The sequence below is a fragment of the Syngnathus leptorhynchus genome, chromosome 3 (assembly GCF_054491065.1).
Source record: "Syngnathus leptorhynchus isolate UIUO chromosome 3, UIUO_Slep, whole genome shotgun sequence".
Taxonomy (NCBI): domain Eukaryota; kingdom Metazoa; phylum Chordata; class Actinopteri; order Syngnathiformes; family Syngnathidae; genus Syngnathus; species Syngnathus leptorhynchus.
The window spans coordinates 16,870,718-16,892,037 of record NC_141197.1 but is presented as its reverse complement, the minus strand read 5'-3'; the positions used below and the strand labels follow the sequence as shown (position 1 = coordinate 16,892,037).

The 21,320-nt window shown below is 45.6% G+C and overlaps 1 protein-coding gene across 9 annotated transcripts in view; it reads right to left on the bottom strand.

Moving 5' to 3' along the window:
• Positions 1-21,320, bottom strand: part of chd9 (chromodomain helicase DNA binding protein 9) — a 43,948-nt gene that overhangs the window by 2,754 nt on the left and 19,874 nt on the right. For 5 of the 9 annotated variants that reach the window (XM_085908692.1, XM_085908693.1, XM_085908700.1 and 2 more), the window contains 35 exons: positions 19,152-19,254; positions 17,372-17,518; positions 16,701-16,769; positions 16,565-16,620; positions 16,153-16,270; positions 15,865-15,951; positions 15,286-15,423; positions 14,920-15,041; positions 13,706-13,949; positions 12,849-13,025; positions 12,545-12,688; positions 11,015-11,270; positions 10,728-10,938; positions 10,460-10,655; positions 9,757-9,951; positions 9,456-9,641; positions 9,268-9,378; positions 8,216-8,415; positions 7,928-8,127; positions 7,689-7,848; positions 5,927-6,016; positions 5,331-5,434; positions 5,103-5,220; positions 4,965-5,022; positions 4,523-4,571; positions 4,155-4,428; positions 3,719-3,924; positions 2,623-3,474; positions 2,105-2,274; positions 1,810-2,034; positions 1,113-1,293; positions 891-1,021; positions 569-793; positions 346-495; positions 46-150 (listed from right to left, as the gene is read on the bottom strand). In XM_085908692.1, the coding sequence (XP_085764818.1) occupies positions 46-150; positions 346-495; positions 569-793; positions 891-1,021; positions 1,113-1,293; positions 1,810-2,034; positions 2,105-2,274; positions 2,623-3,474; positions 3,719-3,924; positions 4,155-4,428; positions 4,523-4,571; positions 4,965-5,022; positions 5,103-5,220; positions 5,331-5,434; positions 5,927-6,016; positions 7,689-7,848; positions 7,928-8,127; positions 8,216-8,415; positions 9,268-9,378; positions 9,456-9,641; positions 9,757-9,951; positions 10,460-10,655; positions 10,728-10,938; positions 11,015-11,270; positions 12,545-12,688; positions 12,849-13,025; positions 13,706-13,949; positions 14,920-15,041; positions 15,286-15,423; positions 15,865-15,951; positions 16,153-16,270; positions 16,565-16,620; positions 16,701-16,769; positions 17,372-17,518; positions 19,152-19,254 (6,058 nt within the window). The remainder of the gene's footprint in view (positions 1-45; positions 151-345; positions 496-568; positions 794-890; positions 1,022-1,112; positions 1,294-1,809; positions 2,035-2,104; positions 2,275-2,622; positions 3,475-3,718; positions 3,925-4,154; positions 4,429-4,522; positions 4,572-4,964; positions 5,023-5,102; positions 5,221-5,330; positions 5,435-5,926; positions 6,017-7,688; positions 7,849-7,927; positions 8,128-8,215; positions 8,416-9,267; positions 9,379-9,455; positions 9,642-9,756; positions 9,952-10,459; positions 10,656-10,727; positions 10,939-11,014; positions 11,271-12,544; positions 12,689-12,848; positions 13,026-13,705; positions 13,950-14,919; positions 15,042-15,285; positions 15,424-15,864; positions 15,952-16,152; positions 16,271-16,564; positions 16,621-16,700; positions 16,770-17,371; positions 17,519-19,151; positions 19,255-21,320) is intronic. The other 4 variants (XM_085908694.1, XM_085908697.1, XM_085908698.1 and 1 more) reach the window with 4 other exon arrangements.

Sequence of the window (21,320 nt, the reverse complement as noted above, 5' to 3'; positions counted from 1 at the left end):
TTTTATCTTGCTCTGCTGTATAGCATAACATTTTCAGTGACTCACCGACTGTTTGACGACGTCGGCCCATTCGGGCGGGACGCCGTACTCCGGGTTCTCCTGAAGGAAGCGGCACAGATCCTTGAGAGGCGGCGCAAAAGCTCCACCGACCTTGAGGGCAAAAATTCAACAGACGTTACAAGCCTGCTTGGAATTGGCAGCTATTTTACAAATGACAATGAAACTGATTTCTAAAAGACTTTAGGATCAACGTAGAAAAGAAACTTTAGAAAGAATGTAGAACAATTAATAAGTAAAATGAGAGCAATAGTGTGCTCCAACCCAAGGCACATATTTGTTGTCTACCTTTCGGGCGTTCCTCCTGTTGATGATCTGCACTCGCTCCTCGCCCGTCAGGCTGTTGACGTCGATTTTGTTGGGGTTCCGGCAGCGGTGCCTCTTCTGTTTGGGTCGCCCGTCCTGGACGTGGAACTGCAAAGGCATCTTGTTCACGCCCTGCGCACCAAGACAAACGCGTTACACCATGACAACATACTCAAGAGGTTGCCCGGTACGGCAGATAACTCACGGGGATGAAGGCGCCCGTGTCGGCCACGAAGCCCGGGTGCTCCTTCAGCCACTGGTCCAGGTCTTTCCTCTTGGGAGCGTCGTCCCCAGCCAGCCGGGTGCCGTCTTTGAGGTTGATGACCGAGACCCTGCTCTCCACATCTTCCGGGCCCAGCCCAGAGGTCTGGTGGTTGTACCCTGGAATCGCTGCACCCACTTGGCCGATGCCGCCCCACCCAGGAGCCGCCTGGAAACATAGGTGAGGGTCAATGTCATCCCTGACGCCCTCTAGAGGTCATTCCAGTTTTTGCTTTTGTAAATCACATTTTGGCGCTGAAGTTTACCTGTTCGGGGACCTGAGTCCTGTTCATGAAGAGCAGGTCCATGCCTTCCACGTTCTTCCTCCTCCCCCGTCGACGCTTCACCACCGGTTGGCAATCCAGAACCCCGTTCAGCCTCATGGTGCCAGCAAAACCTGAAAGCACGCAGGAATAAATCTCTGCAACAAGCTTTGCTGCCGCTTTGTGGCGGTGATGGAGTCACAGATCATCTCATTTTGTACGTACTGTTCTGGAAGCTGCACTGTGGCTTGGTGATGTCAGCCAGGCCCGTGTCAGAGGCGCTCTGCAGATCATGGAGCCGGGCCAGATATTGCTGCTGCTGGGCTTGGGGTGCCTCCTCCGAGTCCAGGGCTCTCTTCACAGGTAGACCCTGTTTCTGGAAGGTCAACTTGAGACCTCCCTCCTGCTGCACAGAGGCCAAACTTGATTAATTCCAAAGGGGTTATTTTTTTGTGTGCACTTGGCAAAACTGGAGAATGGTAAAATTTCCTATACAGCAAAAGGTTTTGTGATGCCGTTGGTTTGTTTTTGTAGAATATGACCTTTTTAGACTGGCTTGATATATATATATATATATATTCTGTAAACGTGCTAGTGCAACCAGAAAACCTGACACACAAGACGGTGCCAAGTAGGCAGAATTAATCAGACTGTAAATGGAAGCCAAACGAGGAGAAATCCAAGAAGGAGATTGTGGAACCTTTTACGTTGGGCTAATGTTGTCCTTGGGGGCTATTTTAAAGTAAGCGCATAGGAAAAAGAGAGGAAGGGCAGTAATTACGTTCCTCCCGCTGCGAGAAGAACTACCCACACCCCCGAAGGAAAGACAGAGCGGGAAAATCAGAGCGACATGCCCAGCGTGGCGGCGGAGGAGCCGGGAGTGTGGGGGGGAGGGGGACGAGGAGGGGAGAAATCAACATACATCGTTCAGCTTGACTGAGAATTCCTTGCTTTCTGCAACATGCTCGGTCACCTTTGACCCCTGTGGTGAGGCCGAGGGGTCCTCGCACAGGCTGCTGTCCAAAAGCTTGGTGGTGTAGAAGGACGCCACGGGGCCGCCGGGCTCGTAGACACGCCGCGTGGCCGGCCACTTGCCTTTCAGCACCGCCTGGCATATGCTGTCCAGACGGTTGATGATCACCCGGTCCTGAATTTTGCAAAATTGTCAGATTGCAAATGGCGCCTGTCGTCTGTCAATAAGTGCTGCGGCGACTCACCTTTGGCCAATGGGAGGCAGCAAGCATGTAGCCTCCCGCCTGGAAGGGATGCGACACGCTGTTGGCGACACCGTTCTGGGCGGCGTGGGAGTCTTGCGCATCGTTGTGCACGGTGCCTAATGACGCCACGCTGTCCTCGTCGAAGCCCTTCACGCTTGGGGCTGCAGGCACTGGAAACAGCATACACTTTTTCTCTAATGGCTGACGTGTGAAGAATGAACAGGATTCACAGTCATGTTTCTGAGCACCAAAAAAATAAGAGCCCTCTTGGAAGAAGTGCGTTTGTCCTCAAATTACATTTTCAGTTTGATACACAGTTTTCAGGCCGAGTGAGGCACCCAAAAGCGGTTCCACTTTCTTTTTTTTCAAGGGACAATAAACACTGATTCCAAAAACGGACAGGTGCTCGGGTCGTTTGCTATGTGCTGCAGTTGTCAATTATTTCATCCTTTGGCATTCCAGCGTATCTTAGCATTGGATAGTTACCAACTAACACTGTCTGCATCTTGAGTGCTCACCTTTCTTCTTCCCATCCTCTCCTTCGATGTCACTGTCATCCGAAGATGAGGAAGAGGAGGATGACGACGAAGAGCCAGAGGAGCAGGACGATGAAGACGAAGAGGAGCTGGACCCGGTGTGGGATGAGGAAGAAGAGGACGACGAAGAAGATGAGGAGGAGCGTGACGAAGAGCTGGAAGACGAGCGGTCCGACTCGGCCCCTGAGGCCCGCCTCTCCCTGCGGCCCCTCTTGCTGGCCTTCTTGGGCTTTCTCTCTGAGGAGTTGGGTGTGAGGGGCTTTGTCCTTGCTGCCACCATCTGTCCCTCGCTGTCAGGTTTGTCCTCGGCGACTCCTGCGGGCGTCTCCGCGGCGAGGGCGGGACTCCAGTTCTCCTTCACTTTCTCTCTGCTTTCCTCCTCTTCTGAGTGAGGCTCCACTTTCGGGATAACCCCACCGGTCTCCGAGTCCCTTGGGGCGGGAGGCGGGACTGCCGAAGCAGAGGCCGTTGCCTGGTACTGAGGTTGCAGGAGCGGCGTGAAGCCTAGCGACTGCCGTTGCGGCACCGCTTTTGTCTGACTGTAGCTGCGCTGGGCCGCCATGAAGCCCAAATCAGGGTCTCGGAGTATGTGATAATCCGTGCGGCTGACCCCGTGCTTGGCGGCGCCAATGAGCAGGTCCCGGTCGTGGGTGCCGACCTCCCACCACGCGGGCAAGTCGGAGCTGATCTGGCACAGCGGCAGGCGCTCGTAGAGCAAGGGGTGGCAAAGGACCTGCTCTCTCACCTGGCGCAGCAGTTCCACCCGGTACAAAGTGCGCGACGCCCGTTCCTCTGTGATGGGCTGGATGTTGAGGGATGGATCCACCGCAGAGTCTGGGCAAACAGATGGGAGTAAAGTTAGCATGTTGGGAATTATTATTCTTTTTTTTTTTTTAAAGCGAACTGACAGAAAATACAGCAAGATTTATTTTCTTTCTTTGTGGGGGCTTGCCTTTTTCTTTAAACTGGGCCGTGAGAGAATAAATAGCTTGCGTAGTTGCAACACCCGAGCTATGGCCCGGTTGCCATGGAAGCCGTACTATGCACTGTACTGCAAGTGTATACTATATCCTCTGACCTCCTTCTTTGGGCGGCAGGCGGCAAACGCGTCTGCACATGGCGGCGAAGGCGCACAGGTACTTTTGCAGGCTTTCGTCTGTCTTCTTGTGCAGCCGTGCCATCGCCCGAAATTTTGTCCAGTCAAAGCGGCCCAGCGTCGGGTTGAAGACTACGCCAAAGGTGGAGACCACCCGGTAGAAGTCGGCCTCTTCCCGCCTGGTCCATCTATTGACAATGGAAATAAAAATGCTTAGTTAAAAATGCAAGTTACATAGCAGTGTGAATTAATTTTTTCATCTTTTTTTTCAATTTAACCATTTTATTCAAATTAGTTTTAAACCATTGTTTTTAAACCCCAGAATGTAAATAATTTTGTAATTCACACATCATGATAAACAATTTACATTTTCATTTACATTTCCTCATTTCTTATCGGACCAATCACTCTGTCCCACCTTTGTTGTCGTTCAATTTTGGCAGCCATCTTGGGATTAAGTGGGTCACTGAGAACCGCTGGCGGCAGCAGCATCACCGCCGATGGTGGCGGCGGGCCGAGGGGCGTCGACATCATGGTGGCCATCTGAGACTGGCACTGCGACTGCACCTGGTGGATTTGCAGGATCTGCCGGCTCTTGGTGTAGCGCTGCGAGGCGGTGATCAGACGCCTCAGCCGGGCAGTGAGCAAGGAGGACGGGGGCCAGTATGCACCCGCTGCTCCCGAACCCGTGTCTGGGAGAGGAAAAAGCATTTGTGCTAATTAATGTCTGTGGAATTTCCGAGACATGCTGACAACGCGCAGGATTAATGTGTGACTAATACTCACCTCCGGCGTTGTCAGTGACAACCAAGTCTCCGGGAGAAGAGGCGTCATCCTATGGGGAAATTGGTGTTTTACACATCTCATTTTAAAAGGGAGAAAATGACTTTGCATCATTTATACACAAATAATTTGGTATCCAGAGTTACTACTCTTCACATCAAATGTAAAATTATGAGTGATTACCAATAACTTCATTGGTCCTTTCTTTAGCCCTTAGGGGACTTTTGACCAAAGCATGTCACAGACGAGACAAAATACCATGGAAAAGTTTGAAATTGTGGAAAAGAAAAATACCTAAGAACTACTTTGAATGAGTAATGAGAACAGATGTGAGCGCCACGTCAGTGCTGAGAGTGAACTTGTTCATCTCTGTCAGTCTGATTATCGATCGGCCTTTTCAAAAGGAGACAACTTTGGCCTTTGGCGGGCGGGGTCTGACGTTTACCTCCATGTCGTCCTTCAGCAGGGCTGGAGCGGGCTTGTATTCTGGATCGTCCACATCCCTACACACACACGCAGAAAATGTGTAACTTTCAAAGCATTGTTGAATGCTGGATGCACTTTTAGGGTGTTTTCTACCCACCCGTCCATGAAATCGTTGCTTCTCTGTTCGGCAGCGATGGCCTTGTCGTCCGGTCGGCCTACACGGTCGAGGAAGCACAGCGCGGGGTCCGCTCGGATGGTGTTGTACTTCTCATAACCTGTAATAATAATCCTCATAAGATGTCTAAGAAAGGGGTGTAACTAGTAGTAAGCAACTCTGCTGCACACTCGTGGTTCAGGGTTCGGATATTGCGTGGTGGTCGCTCACCATGCTTGTAGACCCCCAGTAGCAGACACTTGTCTGAGAGGATGTCCCACCACAAGGCCGGCAGTTCCGAATGGTCTGGCTCCGGCACCCAGATCTTGATGTCACTGGAGATGTCACCAAGAGGTTGTTTTGATGATGCTTTTGTAATGTAGTTATAATTATTTCCAGCAGGTGGAGCTCAATAGTTGTCTTAAATATTTGGCTGATGAGTCTTCAACAGGTTGAGGGTTGTATCGGTACATTCAAAAACAACACCCTCTTTTTAGAACATGTAAATATTTCAGTTTGTACTCAGTTACGCTTTACGTGATGTTGTTAAATGTGTATTTGATGAATGTGTTAATGTAAGATATATTCTGCCCTTGAGATACTGAGAGTATAATGTGTTATGTTATTAAAGGCGAACAACAGATAAGTGTTAAAGCATTAATGAAATTAATCAAACGTGATTATCACGTAAAGATTGCAATTTTCAGAGCAGGTTCAGGTGTGGAAATTAATTATATACTGTTGCTGTGCAATTAGTCTCTCTTCATCAAATATTTATAACATCAATTTCACAGCTTTGTCGTTTAACGGTCAAACGGCGTACTCACCTAGCATCCACGTTGTTCAGAACGTTCTGGGCCTCCTCGCCTATCACCTCTTGTTTCAGGTAGTACAGCATTCTGACCCGGAGCAACACCCTGCGTGCAGAAAAGCCGCTGCTTAGAAAAGAAAAAGCCCTGACCTCGCACAATTGTGCAGACTCACTCACACACACACACACACACACACACACACACACACACACACACACACACACACACACACACACACACACACACACACACACACACACACACACACACACACACACACACACACACACACACACACACACACACACACGTGCTTACACAAACCGTCTGGTTGAACACAATGAACACCAAATGAAACAATGCACCGTCAATCCTCAATGCTGATATTTTTTTTTTATGGATGAAATGGAGGAGGAAAACTAAAATGTTGTGTTGCATAAAAACAAGAAAACCCACAAACACAAAGACAAATTACTGGACAATGTTGTCGTTCAGGAACAGCAACAGTAGGCAGAGTGAACAGGGAGTCAGACACACGCACGCGCGCACACAGTCGTGAACAGAACGAAACTAAAGCTGCCATAGAGGAACAGAGGAACCACACAACAGCCATGTTATACATTTTCGCTCAACATGTTTCCTGGCAAGAAGGGGGTAGGAAAAATGTACTTATGCAAAGCAGGCTACGCCCGCCCACCCTCCACACTCCTGTGTGAGTGAAGCAGCTGCTCCGCTGCTCCACCGCACCTGTCATCACTCCTTTCCAGGTTCCACGCAAGTACGTGCTGTGTGATTCACTCTCTCGCTTGCTTAGACGCACACACAAGCACGCACAGGCAAAAAAAAAATTGCACGCCGTCACTTGCTCGTTACGCGGCGAGCCAGCTGAGTTGCGTGACACAGCCGGCTGGCATGCGAGGAATCCCTCTGGGCTCTGTTCGCAGGCACCGGCCCAAGCCGGAAGCAACACGAGCGGGAGGAGACGCCGCAAGTGACAACAAGAGCGCTTAAGCGTGACATGTCACTCCTCGCTTTGGCTTCTATTGAACGCCGGGGAGCGTCCTCCGGAGGGGAAACCGTCATAGTCAGCAAAAATCGCACGCCAGAAATTGGACAAAGGCTGGATTCAACACGGTTGGACTCGCAAACAAAGGGGAACTTTCCATGGAAAATGCAGCACAGTTTCAACATCTATTTGGCTTTTGTCTCTTTGGCAGCCACCCTCCTTTCTCCCCCTGTCTGCGAGTAAGGGTGATACATGGCGGCCATTAGGCAAGCCTGAAGTCTCATTAAGATTTCCATCACTCAACCGCTTGCTGTGTATGATAATGAATCAGCGGCACGTCTTTGAGTGGCTCGTCATTACCCGGGTGCGTGGCCAAAAGAGCGCAGAGTACATTCTATTTGCATTTGACCACATTTCCTTTATTGATTATGAGGAAGATGCAAGCAATTCAGCGCTCCACTAAGGCAACATTTAAAGATGTGGCTTCTAGAATACTGAGAGACACGGCTACTCAACTGCTTCGACATGACTACTTGGAGATGTGACTACTCTGCCGCATCAAGACCCAATTAATTGCCTGTTCGGATATGAGACTCATCGGCCGCTTTAAGGTAAAACTAATTGACAGCTACAAAACATGACTTTTTCAATTAATGACAACATTTTGACACGATTAAGAACTTGTGGGGCTGAATGAAACTAAATCCATGCAAAATTGTTGTTCCATTTGGAGATATCCAGTACTGTTTTAAACATCAAAGCGTGACCTACTTGTTACAGTGATGCTTGAGGTGTTTCTTGTAGCCGTCGTCCTGGAGTATATGCTCCGGGTTGTGCTTCCGTAACCACTCAGCCTTGTGGATGTCAAATGAGCTGGATTGGGTCTTCATTTTCTTGCCCTTGCGGCCCCGAGGAACAGGTGCGGACAGACCTGGCGGTGGCGAAGGATCACAAGGTTTAAATTCAGTCCTGGGTCTCTTTGATTCATAGTCACGAACGGGTTCACATACCTAAGTGATTCTGCAGCTCCTTAGTGCGGCCGTCTTCGGCGGGTGCAATCAGATCCCACATGAAGCTTTTGATTTTGTCATCGCCACGATAGTGCACCAAGCAGTAGGCCAGCAGTGCTCTGCAGATGGACTCCACATCCCAGTCGGTCAGCTGCTTCTTAAAACGACCGTGGTTGAGGATGTCCTTCCAGCGGCCCCACCTGAATGACGATGAAAGAAAGAAAGGCTCTGATCATCCCCTGACCTGAAACTCATAGCATATTTTTTGTCTTAAGTTAATTAGCATACCCGTATACCAGCAGATTCTTCTCCACGCGGAAGCATTCGGTGCGTCCGTAGCTGTTGGGCCGCTCGTGGGCTCGTCTGACTTTGGGCTTGGTGTCGTCGCTGTCGCTGTCGCCCTCGGACAGCTCCGCCAACTCATCCTTGGTGGAGCTGAAAGGCCGCGTCTGCTTCCTGACGCGGGGCGTGTCAATAACCAGGCTGTTCTGTAGGCGTGACAAGAACGTTGAGGTTGTTTTTTAACAGCGAGGTTTGGAACAGTAAAGCCGTCCACAGATGCATCAGAACAGTACAGTAACAGTAAAATCTATATACAACCCGCATGCACATGCACCCAAATTGGCCATGAGTAATAAGAATACCAAAATAATACAAACATTAAATGCAACATAAAAGTCACTGGTAGTTGGCCTAGGTTGACTTGTTCCTTCATTGATTCAAATGAGGGGTAACCTTAATAATACTCCACTAACGTGCTGTAGGAAATGATATTGCTTGTTCAATAATGGGCAAACCTCTAATGTGTCACATTTAAAAAGCCCACAGTGTCCATAAAGGCAATAAAAGCAAGGATTGTATTTTTTATTCATGGCAATTCAACACTAAGTCACCCAATTATATTTCGATTCAATTATTACGCAGATCACAGAGTGTGTCACAAGCTCCAGACAGAATTGCATTAATGACAATGAATGAAATTGTTAGACCAGGAGTTGTACTAACTTAACCCTTTGAATACAATCAGATTAGGTTTTCTTTTTGTGTGTGCGTGTGTGCGTGTGTATGTGTGTGTGTATGTGTGTGTATATATATATATATATATATATATATATATATATATATATATATATATATATATATATATATATATATATATATATATATATATTTTTTTTTTTTTTTTTAATCTCATGGAAATGAGCTAAAAATTCCAGCAGAAAAATCCAAGTCCCAAGTGGCTCATGGTTCTTGAGGAAGATCAAACACAAACACTGACCTCTAAATGTCAGATTGACAACTGTTCCCTATTTGATGTGCTGTAACAGAAGTATACTTACTCTGCCATTGGCCATTTCCATGTCGATGTCAGCCTTTTTCGCCCACTTGTCCCAGAAGTTGGGGTCATCCAGCGAGATGTCGGTGCGGTTCCCAGATGCTACAAAACTGGCCTGGAAGATGACATCAGACAATCTTAGCGATCAGATCGGGTATCAATTCGTCGACACGTCTCGGCGTGTCACGCCACCTTGGCAAAGGTGGACCCTCGGCCCTCGGACTCGATAGTGATGGTCTTGGTTCGCCGTTGGAGGATCTGGTCAATATCCTCCTCGCAAAACTTGGCCCCCTCGTCCTCCTCGTCCATGATGGCGCCGTAGGCTCCGCGTCGAAGAAGATCCTCAATCTCCTTTTTGGATAACTGTTGCTGGACCGCCTGGAATTACAATTTACAATGTTCCTGGTGTGGATAAAAATGTGCATTTTTCCATTGCACACTTAAATTAAGTTTAATCTTTATTAGTCATCCAGACTAAATTCTCATGACTCACCCCTCCCCCAGTGCCTCCTGCTGCACCTCCTCCCAGGCTGTTGTCGCGGCCGCTCATGCTTTGCAACACAGCTTTGTCCAAACCCAGTTTGAGGCTGGCGCGGTCAAACATCTCTCGCTCGTACGAGTTCCTGGTGATCAGGCGGTACACCTTCACCGCCTTGTTCTGACCAATCCGGTGGCAACGTGCCTGGGCCTATGAGGAGGCAGGGATGCAAACAATAGAAGTGTGTAAAGCGCGGCTTCTCAAACCGGAGTTTCCATGAGTCCAAAGAAAATCTTTATTTTAAAGTAAGTCCTATAATTTAAAAATAAGTATGAAAGCTCTGATATGATTGTGACAGGTCACATTATTTAAAGAATACACTACTTCCCAGATAATTATGCAACAGATTTTTTTTTGGGTGATTTTCCTGAGTTCAATAGTCGATGCAAATGCAGCATATTTTCATCTCCTTAATCGAATTTGAATGTTTTTTGAACAAACCTCCCCTTTAGGCACAAAGAAGTTGCAAGACATTTGATAGCTTGTAAAGAAGTGAATGATTGTTGACCGGAATCATAGGAAGGTTTGTTTAAAAATATTTGAACTATTCTCTTAATAGAATTCAAAACCATTCTTAGAGTCATTAGTATCAACTATTTCAATAACTAAATAAATAAAAATATTTCCATAACATCATGGGTTTTCACACAAGCGCTACCTGGAGGTCGTTCTGCGGGTTCCAGTCCGAATCAAAAATGATGCAGGTGTCCGCAGCTGTGAGGTTGATCCCTAGGCCACCGGCTCGCGTGCACAGTAGAAACACGAATCGGTCCGAGTCGGGCTTGCTGAAGCGGTCGATAGCCGCCTGTCGTAGGTTTCCTCGAACACGACCGTCTATCCGCTCGTACAAGTACCTGCGAAGGGTCAATGAAATGGGAAAGTCATTTCTTTCCTTGAGCTGCCAAATGGTGTCTCTGAGCAGGTACCTTCTCTGTATGAGGTAGTCTTCCAAGATGTCCAAGCAGCGCACCATTTGGGAGAAGATGAGCACCTTGTGGCCGCCGGCTTTCATCTTGGGCAGCAGTTTGTCGATGAGGACCAGCTTCCCGGCAGACTGCACCATAGCTTGCAAGTGGAAGTCCAAGGCAGCCGGGCTATAAACCTCCCTGAAGTCCTCCAGGATTTTCTCTTCTGCCCCTGAAAAGAACACAAATAGCATTAGCTGTAGGGTCGAGATGTTGTGTAGAACCTCTTTTGTGGGATTCAGTCTTACCTTTGATGAGGTAGGGGTGGTTGCAGCACTTCCTCAATTCCATCATAGTGTTGACCAGGTTGGGCATGTTTGCCTGGCCCGCTCCCTTGGCCAGGAAGGAGAAGTTCTTCTCCAGGATGGCACGATAGTACTTCTTTTGAATGTTGGTGAGCTCCACCTCGATGATGGTCTCCTCTTTGGGCGCCAGCTTTTTCTCCACATCTTCCTTCAAGCGCCGCAGCATCATCGGCTTAAGGATGCCCTGCAGCTTCTGGACCTGTTGACCACCCCCAAAGATATATTTACAGACCATATTTGGGCGGTAGTCCCGATTAAACTGTCAACACTCGACTTTAATTCTGATTTTTGTTTAATAAAAAACATGCTTGGTAGGCCGATTGAAAACTCTAAATTGTCCCTAGGTATGAGTGCGAGTGATGCCCTGCGATTGGCTGGCAACCGGTTCAGGGTGTCCCCCGCCTACTGCCCGATGACGGCTGGGATAAGCTCCAGCACGCCTGCGACCCCCGTGGGGACAAAGCGGTTCGGAAAATGGATGGATGGATGGATATCATATCTGTTCATTGTAATATAAAAAAATATATTAGAAAAGTGAGAAAAAGGTATGACTGCACTGTGATGTGTTGTGTGTCATTGTGCAGAAGCTCAGTCTCGATTGCAAACAAAAGCCACGCAAATAATTGACTGAAAGGGGGGGAAACACACAGGAGCTAAAATGTTCACTGCTGTCTGCTGTTAGCTCAATAACATACGAGACCTGTTTTTCCGCTTTCCAGAAACCATTCGAGAAACACACACGCACACACAACACACACACACACACACACACACACACACACACACACACACCGTCACCGACATGCATATAAACAAGTCTTATGACGTGATCGATTTTAAGAAAGCCTTGCAGGGGCAGCCAACAGAGACGGAACTCCCTGACCAAAATCAATATTCAGTTAAGTTTGCTAATTACTAATTTCATGAGGCCCCCACTCCCCCTACACACATTTGTCTACAAACAGGAGCTTTAAGAAGGCCTCGTGATAATCTGGGTGATGGAAATAAAGTGCAATTAGATTTTTATTTGATTTAGAATAATGGAAATTAATCCTGTCAAACTGTCACAATCACAAAACCTTAATAATTGTTTTGGTATTGTAAATTTGGACAATCAGACTACATATAGAAATGTTGCCATTGCCTCAGTTGCCGTTACAGTGTGATGATGGGATCGAACAGGAAGTTGGCCATTTACTATAGATTTCAAACAGCCATTTCCTATTCTGCTTCTAATCAGGGCTCATTTGGTCAAGACTCCGAATAGGATATGAACGTTTATAGTGAGATCATCCACGGCACCTTTCAGCTTTAATTCCATTTGGACTCACTGTGTTGATACAGACGTCAGTAGTGTGTTGGTTACAACACAACACGGTGACCTAGTTAGACATAAACTCCATATCCTAATCTGGACTGCTTGACATTAACATCAAAGTGGTGGCCATCCAGGCACTGAAATCCCGAGCTCACCTGTTCTTCAGTCTTGAGGTCTCCAAACTCCTGCATGAAGGTGTTCTCCGACGGGAAACGTGCTGGCTCCAGGAAGTGCAATAGGCTAAAGAGTTCCTCCACTGTGTTTTGGAGAGGAGTGCCTGTCAGGAGGACCTTGTGCTCCTGACAAAAACAGAAGCAAAGCCACAAACATATGTTAGGGATGACTTAACCGTAATGTACCAAGTAGCCTGAACGAGATGTACATTCTCAATAGTTAACTGTGTTACTTTTTGTTCGATGTGATAAGGTGAAAGGAAGTCGCATGGAAAGAGGGGCCTACCAGGCTCATGAGCTTGAAGCCTTCCAGCAGCTTGCAGTTCTTGTTCTTGAGGCGGTGCGCCTCGTCGATGATGACACAGCGCCACTCGATGGCATTGAGCTCCGGACAGCCCCCCAGGATCATCTCGAAGGTGGTGATGACCGCCTGGAACTTGTAGGCGCCTCGCAACACGCGACCCTTAAAGCAACAAAAGAAGACATTAGATAGGAGCAGTCATCCCTTTTAGTTGGAAGCTAATTTGACATATTTCAATTCTATTTTGGCCTCAGGAGAGACTTAACCCCCCTACCTATCCTCCTTCCACCCACAGGATTGTTTATTTGTCAGCACGCACGGTAACCATCGACTCATTCCGCCTCTGCATTTGTTACCATCGCCTTGACAACGGGCCTCCGGAGCCCCACACGATTATACATCAGCCTCCTTCGCACATCAGACAAGCCCGAGAGGGGCTGAGTGAGTACCCTCCTCCTTCCCTCCCCATCGGAGGCAGTGCTGACATCACTGCTCCTCAACATCTTTCTCTATTACCGGGAACGCTAAGCCATTACAAGCCTGACATTGTCACAGCTCAAATGCTGGGCAAGTGCCAATCTGAGGTGTGTCAGCAAGATAATCACCTTACTTCACCCGGAACCGGTCATAGGGCACATAAGAATATATTTTTAAAAAAATTAGGCACACCACAGAATACATGAAATAATTTTTGTTTTTTTTTCACTGCAAGTGATTGTTGGTCCATTTGACTCACTTCAAGGTCGTTTGAGTGAAAAAGTTGTGGAAAAATTGGGAAAAGAATTCCAGCTTCCAAGCCATCTGGTATGCAAGCGACATCATTAAACAGCGCTCATGATTACCTGCGTGTCCCTGAAGTACATCTCGTACTGCTGCAGCATCTGCCTGCTGACAACACTGCCGTGGTACACAATGACGTTCAGGTGCGTCCACGTGCGGAACTCGCGCTCCCAATTGGTGATGGTGGACAGCGGGGCGATGATGAGGAAAGGCGTCTTGATGCCCACGCGGTAGATCTCCTCCAGGAAGGTGATGGATTGGATGGTCTTCCCCAGGCCCATCTCATCAGCCAGTATGCAGTTTCGTCTGAGGATGACGTGAAAGACTTGTCAGCGTTTGTTAGCATAGTGGACAATAATTTGCTCCAATTATCAATAGAAATCAATCCATAAACCATTCCAATAAAAAAGAGGAAGTGAGTGAAAGATTATTGTATTACAACACATCCGGAGTTAAAAATACCAACAAAGCAGATGATATTAAAAGATTAAAGAGAAGAGCCTAAATAATCACAAGCTCCTTTGTGTAGCATTTACACAGCTATCCAGAGGATGGAGCTAACACGCTACTCAAGCAGCCTCCCTGCTGCTGACAAATGGCTGCGCGTGGGAACGCAATGCTTCTGTGCGCTCAGTTGTAACGCAAGCATAATAGAGTGTGTGCTCCAGGTGTATTGCGCCGGCTTCCTTTTTCGACCGTGGGCGAAAACTGAAAAGGCATGATACGGAAATGAGGAAATGCCGCAGTCCCTAAATGAGAGCGGGGACACGGTGCAGCAACAACTCAACAGAAAATGTAATTTAATATTTATTATCAAATGTCTGGATCTATATTCAATGGCATGTCTACATCAACATTTTTCCTAGCAGGAGTCAATTCAGTTCTCTGCAAGCAATATTAAATTCAAGGTGGGGGGGGGGGGGGTCAAAGATCGGAACAAACGTTTATTATCAGTACATATGATGCGAGTTCCAATGTTTATATAGGAGTTCCTTGGGATTTCTTTGTTTTGAGAATTTGTACGGTGAGCCAAATCACATGATTAGGGCCCACACGCAGGCAATACAATCATGGCAGGCAAATTAATCATATATGTTTTGACACTATTTTCAAATGTTAGCAACCAGCAAAATGTTGATATTTATACTATCCGGGTGGGCTTTTTTTTCTCTAAAAAGAACTTATAAATTTTGGTACAACATTTCCATTTAACTGTTGCTAACCAAAACAGCAGCATCTACCGAAGCATGTAAATAGTCTGACGCTTGAAACTAACCTGTTGTACCAGTTAAAGAGCAGCCAGTTGACCCCCTCCAGCTGGTAGTCCCTGAGGCTGTTGCCGTTCCTGTATTGCCGCGATTGATCCCTCTTCTTCCATAGGTTGGCTGGGGGCCGATCCTGCAGGGGGGTTGCATTGCAACGCACAATACTATTTTTTTACTTTGGCACGGCATAAAACCTTTGAAGATTTAGAATGACGTAAGAGAATTGATTCATGGACAAAATATGAAAATATACTGCAAACTATCCAAGTCAGATTACTTGTAATTAATTGCAGCCCTCATCCTGATGAAGAAAACCTTACAATAAGCTATCCAAATAGAAGCTCAAACCGATCCGAAAATCATGCAAGCTGTCTCACCACTCTGCGTGAGTCCGGCTTGGCCGCCTGCAGCTGCTCGAACTCCTCTATTTTGCTCTGATCCACATCGTCCTTCAGCTCCCAGGTGCTGTCCTCGTAGGGCAGGGAGCACCACTTCACCAGGTAGTAGACCACTTCCTACCAGCAGACACGCAGGAAAGTGAGCGCTTTCATCGCGCCGACAAAAGGCCAGTCAGGGAGCCCATTAGCGTGGCCTTGGGCCTCTCTCGTCAAGCAAAAAAGACGGTGCTTGAGTAGCGAATATACGCCACAAAGATGTCAAAGATAAAACTGGCAGAGGTGACGGCTTAATACATGTAGAATAGTGTGAATATTTCCTATCATGACAACTAGATGGACAAATAAGTGCTGGCTAGCCATGCAGGAATACCGATACCAGCAGTATATTAAGTTATTTGTACTCGTGGGGGCTGCCGATACCAGCCACCGATACTACATTAATTACATCCTCCTTAGCAGTAGTCGGTGCTATACTCTGGCAGTTTGAAACGTTGGCCCAGTTTACTGGTACGACTATTTCATCTCGCCAAAGACTTTTTTTTTAAGGACTCACTTTACCTCTCCTGTGTCTTTGTCTTCGCAATACGACACCTCGAGCACACGGTCCACCTCGACATAGTCCGGGTTGAAGAGCTCTTCTTCCATCTGGGAATCACAAGAGGGAGACAAAGGGATCGAATCAACCACAGCGCCTACTCGCCATCTGGAGTCAACAGGCAAACACAGATGTGTCCGCCCACGCAGCAAGTGAAGATGCTTCTCAACCTACACACGCTTGCTTCCTACTGTAGTCAAGCATGCAGCAAGGTAACGCACGCACGCGCATTTGAGTGTATGTCGCCTTACGTCGGCGAAGAAAAGTGCCCGCTGTGCCTGTTTCATCTTGAAGCGTTTGATCTTCTGCTGGATCCGCTTGTCCTTTTCCAGCTGGCCCTCCGTGGCCCACTCGCAGTGGAGGTAGGAGCTGCGCGCACACATAAACACAAGCATGTCGTAATTATAGAGATGAAACTAGATCAAAAATGTCACATTGAGATCCTCATGATCTTGATTATTAGTTTCATCATATTAAGTCTATGATGCACCTAAAGCAACACGTTTTAAGTGGAATGAAAACAAATCTCCAATCGGACTTTTTCACACTTTTTGATTAAAGAACATTAGATTGGCACAAAATAAAAAAATCCTTTCATTGAACAGCAATGATAAAAAAGATCGTTTTACATATCGGCTAATAATAACAACAAGAAGAACTTACTAGTTTTTGTACTTGACAAAAAATTCTTCCACTTCGACCAGGACGCCTGGGGAAACCTACACAGAGAAAATCTACAATTTACCGCACTCACAACAAACGCATCGCAGCGGTTCAAGAGCGAAAAAGTGATGGCTACCTCCTTCTTGACGACACGAGAGGACATGATTTTGTCCACCACGGCGGCGTCTTCTTCACTGGGGTTTTCCTAAAGACGGTGGCGAGAGAAAACGGTCAGTGCTCATACTAGGCTTCTGAGAGACTTTGTTTCTATATCGGGAATCTACACTTAGAAGCAGCCATAAATCACGGCGGTCGTAAAAAGCCCTTGAGCGAAATTGTGATTTTTGGACCATTAATAATTTATGGGGGGTTTTAACATTGTGCCATGGAATTGAGCTCCTAATAAAAGCAGAAACTCCCCAAAAACTCCTCCCTTTGAACCTTGTCATTGATGCGCGAGTTGTTTTTACGCTAGCTTTATCTCCGGAGATCAACTTACTGTTTAGACGGCTCCGTGTGTTAAAATGGGGTGCCTTAGGTTGATTGCCTTCAGCAACGCGCTCCCCTCACATCATGTCAAAGAGTGCATTGTTTATTTTTGGTCCTTATCCAAATTCTACACTCGTGTGACGGTTAAAATGTTAAAAAGCACCACACGCAAAGTTGACTTGCCTCCAGCAATTGACATCAACTGGGGAGTAGTTGAGTTTACTTTGGTCTCATAAGTAGTTAATCTTTACACTTGTATGACAGTTCGGCATGTGAAATTGTATAATTGTTTTGGTGATAGATGTCGCAGGCGCTCACCACAAAGAGCTGCACCGCAGGCTGCTTGGAGGCCACCGCGTTTGCCTTCTTGGCTTTGACGATCACTTTGCCGTCTTCGTCTGACAGTCTGGCCTCCAGCTCCTCGGCATATTTCTTCCTCTTCACCTGACGATTGGAGCGTCTCTTCTTGTAAAAAAAAAAAAAAAAAAAAAAAAAAAAAAAAAAAAAGATATATAACCGTTATCGATTGATATTGCCATTTGTTAGCACATCAACTGTTCACATGTTGGCATTTACAATACTGTTGTTTAACTTGTTTTGTCTAACAATTGTTTGACAGTATGTTAAATTGTACTTATAAATTTCGTCTTCAATTTAAAATGGAGACAGTTCGATCCTGAAACAATTTTTTATTGCTTTTTGATTTGGCTCATCGTTCCTGGATGGATTTCAGCGATTTCACTGTATTATAATAAACAATATAATGAACAACAATATTGATATTTTTTTTACCATGTGACAACATAGCTTCTCATTATCCCAAAGTTACGATGAATAAACAATAAATGTGACCAAAAAAAAGGTACCTGAGAACCTTCCTGGGTGTGATTTTTATAAATAACATACGCGTGGGTGACGGCTTGCCGCATCAACACGCAAGTCGTAAGACCCTGCTCATAATATGTTGTTAATTAAAAAGAAATGCCAGCGAGGCAAAGTTAATTACGTTGGTGAAACAATAAAATTCCTCCGTGGAAACATTAACTCCTCACATCTCCAACTAAACTGACCAGAAGTCAATTCCATTACAGACTGTGACAAAATGGCCGAGTCGAGCAGAGAGTCGTCCATTCACAACGATGCAAATTCAATTTAAAGAACAATAATGTCAATATTGAAATATTGACATGTTTTTATTTATTTATTTGGATTGGGTACATTGCGTGCAGTGTGTAGAAAATGTTTAGATAAGGAGGAAGTCATGAAAGGAAGATGACACCATATCATGTTGCAAAATTCAAGAGATGAGTCTGATTTCTTTTCATTCCTCGGGTTGGGGGGAGCATGCATTGAAAGACTGCATGTTGGTTGCTTTGGTTAATTAATAAAACTACATTTAAAAAGCCGAACATCCAAATAAACATTCCACTGTGAGCGCATTCTTCGATTTTGAGAAAGTGCCGTTGTCCTTGCTTTGACTTCATTGATAGCATCAAAAGAAAACGTATGTGACGTATATCAATTATTAAGATGTTAAACACATTGGTTTGTTTGAACCCCGTCTTATGTGAAATACATACAATAATTTCACCATAAACAAAGCGCTTTACAAACACTTAGTTTAGCTTAGCAATTAGCATAGTTTCTGCATCATTCCCCGACATCCCTTTGTAAGAATATACATGCTAACAGTTGGCAATTGTTAGATTAAGATTGGAAAATTAATTCAGTCACTTGTGTTCTTTATGTGGAACTACTCTTGTAACATTAACTGAAAAGGGAACTAAATACAACAGGCTTAAAAAAAAAAAAAAAAAAAAGAGGCTAACAATGACCAAGACAGGGCATTTTGAAACCGTCATGTCGTCCTGTTTTTTCAGATCTCTAAGACTAAGACAGAAACACTTGCACGGTTTCCACATTTCTGTTTTTGCATAGCTAGAATCCAAAATATTACAAAACAAAAATTTGTTTTCAGTCTATAACCCCACTCAAAGTCACAGAAGGGGGAATCAAGTGTACGTAAACTAAAAGTAGACCAGGTTATACAAAAAATAGCCCCATCTGCAATGCTTTTCATCATAATCCCAGTTCTTACCGAGTCTCTGGAAGTGTGTCGAGGCGGGGGGTCATCATCCAACTCCTCTTCAGAAGACTCGGGCTTTCGCTTTTTCTTCTTTCCAATCTTGATGACAATTTTCCTAAGGGAAGAAAAACAACAACCGTAATGAGAAAAAAGACCTTCCATGTCTTCATTGCTATATCCGTTAAGTGGCAAGCTATTCTCTAGCTCTCGAGATTTAAAAGACTGTTTTCACAATCAGATCCTCCGCAAGCTTTGTATTTGTCAAAAAAAACACACTTCAGTTAAGTACCGCTTTTTCCTTTTTCGGAAAAATGTAACAGCCTTCACACAACCGCTCAAGGGAGAAAAATAACAGGTTATTGGCAAAGAAAAGTGGGAAGAAATGAGGTTATTTTGCAGGCAGTGTCAAAGGTGCAATAAAGTGCCGTACTTCCCAAAAAGTCAAATTCACCTGTTTCCACATATTGCAACTCATACAACCAAATATAAAAACCAAATAGCTTTGTTAAAACAAAATCATCATTATTTCTGTCAGTAGACTTCTTGTGACGATTCTGCTTAGTGGTGTGCCATATCCCGATTTATTTTTTTACAATGGTACCTTGACATAAAAAAAAAGGCTGGAAAGTACCTTATATAAAAAAGGCCGAGACAATGGCGAATATTTCAGCCCCGCTTGTGCGCATGTGTGCATGGTGGGGGTGGATGGTGGGGGTTAATTGCACCGTGTTGCCACACGTCAACTCGAACAAAAGACCAACAGAGGAGGAAATGTGAACCTGCCTGTTCTTTTTGTTGTTTGATGTGCTTCTGTTTGTATGGATGGAGGGGGTTGACATAGCTAATTTGTTATCACGTTTTGCTGTGTCCCTTTTGCAAGCCAAGGTTGTGGGAATCACTCCCAATATGGTGGCTCTAGAATATTGTCACTGGATTGTCTGGTTATGGAAAAAAAAATAAGCCTTCTCCTGCCACGGTGCAGTGCTATAAAGAGCTGCCTCCTCTTTCCTTCGGCCCCTCCCCTTCCCATGCTCATGATATAACGTTTCACAAACCCTCTGACAATGACACATTATGGTTGCCAAGCAACGTGCCCTCGATAGTCGGGGCTTTTCAGCCCAGCCGGTGACATCACTTCCTGTGCAAAAGACAACACTGACCAGCCGGCGCGTGCTCGTTTGTGGGCCCTTGACACCGAGCGTTGAGAAATGTGCCAAGTCAGGGTGACGCAAAGTCTACTGGCCTGTGACACCCACAAAGGTTGCAGAGAATCAGGCTCATCAAAAGACTGAAGAAACACATGGAAGTGATGCAAAGTAAATTGTTTCTGTACTTAATTCGATTTGTACTTGATTGATTATCGAATTTTCAGATGACATTTTTTATCATAAATCTTTGCATCAGATAATCGGCTCCTCGCTCATCTTCCGCGTCTTCTTACCTGTATCTCAACTGTGACTCTTCTGACAACATTTTAGTTTACAACTCTCTTCGTGCCCTTTCTTCCTGGCAACCTGTATTCTCACTCCGGTCCATTTTGACACGGTAGATTGATTCTTTAGTTTGCACATTCTTTTAGCCGCTCATTTACTTCCTTTAAAGGTCCCTCGTCCTCCTCGCTGAAATGCAAACAACTACATTACTCAAAGGAGTGTGTGGAGAGTATTTGTTTTCGTAAGCTCACCAAGATGCGTTCATCCTAAAAACTAGACAATTGCCTCAAAAAGTACGTAGCAGCACTTTTCTCTTTAATGAATGAATAAATAAAATGATAGCTGCATCAAAGTGACGAGATCCTTTAAAGTGTATATTTAGCATGAAATAAAATAAAAATGACATTTCAAGCAGAAGTGCTGTTCATTTGGCAGGGAGAGAAGTGCAGAAATATGTTTATGTGACAAGCTCCGATTTCATGACGCACACAAGGTGGTGGCAACCAGCTTGCTTTTACAACCGGCCAATAGAAACGTTTCTCAAATGTCATGTGACCCAAAACCAGTTTTCCAAGTTGCTTATGGACCAAAATTCCATCAGTATTTTCTATATTCAGGAGGAATTTTTCTTGGGGACAGAAAGTAATCGGTCACCTAATTTGGATTTTTTTTTTTTAACCTTCCAGATGAAAAAAATGGATACTGCACTCGCTTCGATGCACATACACCAACATGCATGTTTTATGCA